The following is a 7,222-nucleotide window of genomic DNA, read 5'->3' on the forward strand; positions in this document are numbered from 1 at the left end:
GTTTTGCCCATGTATGTATATGCACCACATTTTTGCCTTTTTTAAAAAAGACAGAGTCTTACTGTGTGGCTCTGGTTGACCTGGAACTCACAGATCTGCCTGTCTTTGCCTCCTGAGTGCTAGAATTAAAGGTGTGCACAACTAGCTACAGATGGTTTTTCAAACACAATGTTGAGTGAAGTAGCTAGCCTGAAAGGATACATTGTCATGATTCCATTTATGTAAGTCAAAACAGGCAAAGCCATTGTGGGAACCTAGGAGGGGATGGTCCAGATAGGTGTCAAGATTAGAGGGAGTGTGTGATTTTCTTTGTGCTTGCTTTACTTAAGTAAAAATGTTTAGTCCAAAATAGGAAGATAGACAAATATTGATGAACCCAAGAGAGACTTGTTATGCGTGCACCCAGCCAGTCCCGGCATGTTTGCTGTGAGTGGGTCTCCTGTCTGCTGGCAAAGGACGTTAGAAGTCCCATGTTAAAGTCTTGGGAGCATCCCCACCCTGATTTAAAAGCTTCCTTTGTCAGAATTATCTGTCTGCTGTGTGATTGCTATGGGAAAGTTCACCTGGGGGGAAAAATCCCAGCTTAATTGGAAGCCAGACTCTAAATGCACAGACAGAGGGTGCCTGCACGGATGTGCTCAAAATCTCTCCGAGGTTAAAGAGGTCAGGCAGGAGTGATTGTATGCTCTGAATTCTCCACAAGTGGCCTGGAAAGACTTACGCCAACTCTTTTTCTTCCCCTTTCTTAATCAAATGAAACAAACACATACCCGGTGCGGGCAACAGGAGCAGCAGTTTCCAGTCGGTTGAAGTCCTCTGCTTTCGAGACCGCACCATGCAGGGGGCAAGAGGAGTGGCACACAGCATCATCTTCGAGGTGAAACTTCCAGAAATGGCGTTTAGCCCAGGTAATTGGCAAGTCTTCACCCGTGTATAATGACGAGTGTCGAGAGACCCAGCGTCCAGCGTCACAATGGCAGGCGAGAAGGTGCAGCTCCCACCTCGCAGGCAGTGTGAGCTCCACCTGCAACAGAGGCTCGGTCCTCTGGCGGCTTCTCCAGCGGAGTTCTCCAGGCTGGGAGGTGTTTCCCCAGCTTTATTTTTATTTGTTTAGTTTTTTTGAATATTTATTTATTAATTTATTATGTATACAATATTCTGTCTGTATGCCTGAAGGCCAGAAGAGGGAGCCAGACCTCTTTTACAGATGGTTGTGAGCCACCATGTGGTTGCTGGGAATTGAACTCAGGACCTTTGGAAGAGCAGGCAATGCTCTTAACCACTGAGCCATCTCTCCAGCCCTATTTGTTTAGTTTTTGATCAACATGAAATCTTCATTCATGCCTCTTCCTTGAGGAAGGGTGATGTTGTTGATTGATTAACGTGTTTATTCATTGAGTACTTGAAGGTGTGTGTGACCCCGTTCTCCATACAGAGTACAGGTCAGCGAAGGCACGTTTCTCCTCCTAATATCTTCTCTCACCCTGCACGGCAGGCGTTAGCGTTTATCCATGTTTTATAGACCAGGAAACAGTCTGGGAGGCATTTTACAAACAGTGCTAGATGTGTCTGTGAGCAAATTTATACAAAGTGTATGTACACACATGCAGTGTGTATACATTTATGGTAGAATTCATGCCCAAGTGTGAGTGGTTAGGGAAATGCCCGCATCACGAGTACTGTGTGTAAAGTGTGTGTCCCGTGGGAAAGCCGAGTAGTTGGCGTCCAGCCTGGCGCTGCCCACTCAGGCTCTTTTAAGCTTACCTTCCCACTATCTCTGTACATGGTTCTTTCCCGATGAATCCTCTACATCCATGTGATGTGCATCTACATAGCAGCTCCATGCAGACTGCATAGTTTTCTTCAGTGCACGGGTGTGCCTTAGTGTGTGCATTGGGGGTGGGATGCCTCATCTCCTCCACAGTGCTCAAGTCAGAAGGACTCAAGATTGCCCTGTCTCTTGTTGACTCGTTACTGCAGCCTGGAGATTTTAAATACAACAGGAGAGGTGACCAGAGAATCCTCTGCATGGTTCAGGGAAGAAGCTGAGGCTTTCTGATTAGCGTGTTTTGGCGCCCTCTTCTGGTGCATCCTGAAATAGCTTCCATGGCATGCTCCCTTGCGATGCATAAGTTCCCTTTATAAAGTTGCAACTCAAAGATAAGAGTTATGTGGAGAGTCAATAAAAAGTGAAGCCAAGAAGATGTAGCCACCAGACCCCTTTCCTATGCTCCTAATTTTATTCCGTGGGGACAGCTGTCTTCCTGTGTCGGCACTGAGCCACTCTGCTCCCCTCTCTGGTGTGGCTCATGCTTTTCAGTCCCAAGCCTGCCGTTCATTTCCAACTGATAAAGACCCCTCCACCTCCATCTTCTTCATACTCCATGATGAAGAGTGGTTACTCGTCTTAGAAGGGGAGCTTTCCTTCTGCTTTACATGTAAATTAAGTGTTTCCACTTAGCCGCAAATAAAGCTCTATAATAAACGTTGTGAAGACCTACTTAGCATCATGATGTGAGCCCAAGGCGTTTCCATAGCCACACTCTTCAGTGTAGCCATGTGTGGCATAACAACATCATACCACGTAGCACGGTGGTCCCTTAAGAGTCTGTTGCCTAGGGATCTCATGACCACTAAATTTGTGTAAGTACACTCTGGTGTTTCCAGAGCGGGCCAGTCAGCTGCCTGTCATTTGCCAGAACTCCCACATCATCAAGTGACACTTGGCTCTCCAAGGCATCCCACAGCTGGAACAGCAGTGATGTGAGAAGTGACAAAGCCTCCGTAGTAGGCAGAAAGCTGCACTGGACACTGGCCAAAGCAGGTGTGGCCACTGTTGGGATGGGTCGCAATCCCAGCTTCTCCTGCTCCTGTGCTCTGCCTGCTTCCCAGCTGTGAGCAATCACCCTCTCATTCCCAGCATGTTCTTCCTTCACTTGGACTGTGTGTTATGAGGATGACTTATATAGAAGCAGATGTGTAGATTGCTAATCTTTATATGTAGTACTTGTCATTATTAATAAGTTTACAATGCATCTAATTTTCTTAGTAATGACTGTAGCTAACCAAGCATGGTAGCACATACCTGTAATCCCAGAACAAGGGAAGTGGAGGTGGGAGAATCATGAGCTCAAGGTTAGCCATGAGTTCAAGACTACATGAGTTTAAGGCAACATGAATTCCTGCAGATAGATAGATAGATAGATAGATAGATAGATAGATAGATAGATAGATGAATGGAGAGAAGGGAAGGGGAGGCTTGTGTATTTGTGTATGTAGATATTTTAATTGGTAACATCCAGCTGTCTTAGGTGTCATTTGTATAAAGGGGAGACCGTGACTTGTGTCATGCCTGTGATATCTGAAAGCGTTTTAAAAATATAAAGAATACTTTAGAATAATGAATTCACAATAGAAACTGAGTCACGAGCTCCGAAGCTTTTTGTCCCTAGTGAAGGAGTCCTGACACCTTCATCTGAGCATTAGTGTTAGCATGTGCATGAGTTTGAGAGTGTGTGCATGAGGTATGTGTGTTTTGTGAGGGTGCTTGAGTATGTTTTTAAAAGTGAGCATGTGAGTGTTAATGTGTGCATGCGTGGGTATGCAAGCATGTGTGTTCATGAGGGTTTACATGACTGTATGCACACATGTGTCTGTGTATATGAGTATTTTATATGTGTGGTTTGGAGTGTTTATGGGTGTGCACGCATGTGAAGGGTGTGTAGTTGTGTTTTGTTGTTGGTTTTACTTTTTGGTGTTTGGGCACCCACCACTCAGCTTCCAAATAATCACACAGGCTTATTATTACTTATAGATGCTCGGCCTTAGCTTGGCCTGTTTCTAGCAAGCTTTTCTTAAATTATCCTGTCTACCTTTTGCCTCTGGGTTTTTAATCTTTCTCTATTCTATATACTTTTCTTACTCTGTGGCTTCGTGTGTAGCTGGGTGGCTGCCCCTGATGTCCTCCTCCCCTTCTCCTTTCTCTCCATGATCTCTCTTCCCAGATTTCTCCTTCTATTTATTCTCTCTGCCTCACCTGTCCTTTCTCCTGCCTCACTATTGGCTGTTCAGCTCTTTCTTAGACCAATCAGGTGTTTAACTTCAGAGTTAAACAAATGAAATGTAAAAGAATGCTTCAATAAACAAATATTCCACAGCCTAAACAAATGCAACACATCTTCAACTAATATTCCACAACAGGGTTATATGAGTTGGTACTTGTCTGTGAGCATGTATAGACATGCACATATGAATATGTGTGTGAGTTTGAAAATTTGTGTGCCTATATGTGCACATCTAAGGGCCTTTAAGTCTATTTGCATGGATGTGTGTGTGTGTGTATGTGTGTGTGAATATATACCATGTGTGAATATATGTGAATATGACTGTATGTGAGCATGCATTTGTGAGCCTATATATCTGTATGAGTTGACATGGATATCTGTTGGGGGGAGGTCTGTCTCAGTCTGAGAGAGTGTGAGCCTATGTATGTAACTTGGTATGCAAGCTTGTGAGTGCATATGTGACTAAGTGCACATTTCCCTGTTAGTATGGATACATGCATTAATATGAGTGTGAATTAGCATGTATTAGACTGTGTATCTTTGAGTATTGCATGTGTGTGTTGGTTTAATCTTTGTGAGTGTATGTAGGTGAATGTGTGTGTATACCTATATGCCAGTGTATTCGTGATTGTGTGGGTTTCTGAGTATGTGAGTGAATATATATATTTGAGTGAGCACGTGTGTCTATGTGTACACATATGTATATTGTCAGAGTGACTTTTGTCAGTGTATATTAGTATAGTAAGGTAAGTGTATATTAGTATAGATAGGTAAGTGTTTGGGTGTGCAGGAGTTTGAGTGTGAATGTGCATGTGTGTATGTGAGTGTACTGTGTATCTTGTGTTAAAGTCTGTGCATGTGTTTTAGCATGTCAGTTAGGTGTGTATGTGTGTGTATGTAAGTGTATATGAGTGTGTATGTAACTGATAATGGGACCCAGCTGCATTATTGCAGTTTTCTCACACTGAGTATTGCTCTACTACCAAGCTGTAGCCCCAGCCCCAGCTCCAGCCCCAGCCCCAGCCCCAGCTTCAGCTTCAGCCCCAGCTCAGCCCCAGCCTCAGCCCAGCCCCAGCCCCAGCCTCAGCTTCAGCCCCAGCCCCAGCCTCAGCTCCAGCTCCAGCCCCAGCTCAGCCCCAGCCTCAGCCTCAGCTTCAGCCCCAGCCCCAGCCCCAGCCTCAGCCCCAACCCAGCCCAGCCCCAGCCTCAGCCCCAGCCCAGATCAGCCCCAGCCCCAGCCCCAGAGCCTTACTTAAAGCAGACTTTGGAAGTGATACTGAAACATAACCTAAGGTTGAGTTCTCTGTTCAGGAGCTGAAGGTTTATTCTGACTAGAAGCAAGTCTTTGAGAAAAGGAGAGGACAGAGGTCCCACAATAACAGCAGGCATTGTGGGAGGTCTTGTGACCCTGAGGGGTGTTTGGTGACTACAGGATGTAAAAGATGACTCCACAGAGTGACAGATCTACACGTGTGGAACCACCACCTCAGTCTCTGTAGCCCAGAATAAGATAAACTGGAAATTCTGGGACTAGATATAGGGATCAGGAGCTCCTATAAAAGGAGTTAAAAGAAGACGGTAGGATTGGAGAAATGGCTCAGCAGTTAAGAGCACTTGCTGCTCTTGTAGAGGCCCAGTTTCCAGCACCCATATAGTGGCTCAAAACTGTCTGTAACTCCAGTTTTAGGGGCTCTGATGCCCTCTTCTGGCCTATGAAAATACTGTATACATGTGGTAACATAGACAAAACACTCATACCCATAAAATAGAAATAATTTTTAAAAAAAGAGGGCAGCAAAGTGAAAAGGAGAAGGAAAAGGCCACACTGGGGGAAGGAGAGGCAGCTGGGGTGAGAGGGCTCAGTCTGCTTGCCACACAGGTGTGAAGACACAAGTTCAGGTTTGTTCTTATCTCCCCTTTTAGTAAACTTTATGTCTTATTTACCTTAAGATTGTCCGAAAGCAGTTGGCTGGGAGAAGAACCAGAAAGGAGGCATGGGACCAAGGATGGTGAACCTCAGCGGATGCATGGACCCCAAAAGGTAGACATGACTGGGCACCCTTGTCTCCAGTGGGTGTGTGGCTGATGCTATGCTGTGTGGTTCAGGGATGCTGGTGCTGATAGTGAGCCAGCCACTGCTGGTCTACGTTGTCTTGAGGATTAGCGTGACAGGCATCCCAAGGCTTCTCCACTCGTTTCCAGTGCAGGTGCTCAGACACCTGGACCTTGCCATCGGCTTTTCTAGTTTTTATGGCTGTTATTGTTTAGAGAGCCTCACTAGGCAGCCCTGGCAGACCTGGAACTCACAGAGATCCACCTGCCTCTGCATCCTTTTCTAGTCCTTTGTTCATGGCTGTAGACCTCTGTCCCACTTGCCATCCCTGGAGGATCTTATAAAGGACATTGCATTTGTGGGGAAGCCACATCACTCCCAAGGCTGAGCATCCACCTGCCCTTTAGATCTGGGAGAGTCTCCAGTACTTGGGAGAGCCATTCTTTTAACCCCACACAGCAGCTCAGGACTGCTCTGACTTCCCCTTTCACCCTGCTGTAAGAAGCCATCCCAGCCATCATAGAAGACATGGCATGCTTTCTGTGTGTAACCTTCCTCCTCTCTGTTACCCGCGAGCTTCATCTTCTTTTCACTCTGATGCTGGTTGCCTAATTATTTCCACCTCACTTCCTCCCATAGATCATGTCTGTCTGTTAGAAGTTAGACTGGAGCACATGTGAATGTGTAGATCTCAAGCCTGGGTCAAGTGGCTGAAAGTGTCCATTAGCATATCAAAGCACACCTGGCCACCAGGTTCGCCCAGCATCCCTCAGTCCCTATCTGTTAAGGCCTATAGCTGGCATATCCCACTCCCTACCCTGAACTCTCCATCCAAGGGGCTGGGCTGCCCTTCTATATAATCCAGCCACTTTGGCTATTCCAGTCTCTCCATTTTTTAAAAACTTTCTTTTGGTTTATTCTTTGTGTCTTCCACTTCGTGCATCTTTTTTTTAATATATTGGTTTTTCGAGACAGGGTTTCTCTGTGGTTTTGGAGCCTGTCCTGGAACTAGTTCTTTTTTTGAGAATAAATTTTATTTTATTATTTTTTTTCTGCCTCCTCCCCGTTTCCCATTTCCCTCCCCCTCCTGGCACACATCGCTCCC

General features: G+C 45.7%; 1 protein-coding gene across 3 annotated transcripts in view; it reads left to right on the forward strand.

Annotated features, from left to right (window-relative positions):
* Atg7 (autophagy related 7) overlaps positions 1 to 7,222 on the forward strand; it is a 211,666-nt gene that overhangs the window by 54,290 nt on the left and 150,154 nt on the right. For all 3 annotated transcript variants that reach the window (XM_050148302.1, XM_050148303.1, XM_050148304.1), the window contains 2 exons: positions 787 to 908; positions 6,015 to 6,105. In XM_050148302.1, the coding sequence (XP_050004259.1) occupies positions 787 to 908; positions 6,015 to 6,105 (213 nt within the window). The remainder of the gene's footprint in view (positions 1 to 786; positions 909 to 6,014; positions 6,106 to 7,222) is intronic.

This window comes from Alexandromys fortis, unplaced genomic scaffold, assembly GCF_014885135.2.
Source record: "Alexandromys fortis isolate MF-2015 unplaced genomic scaffold, M_Fortis_MF-2015_v1.1 scaffold_59, whole genome shotgun sequence".
NCBI lineage: Eukaryota > Metazoa > Chordata > Mammalia > Rodentia > Cricetidae > Alexandromys > Alexandromys fortis.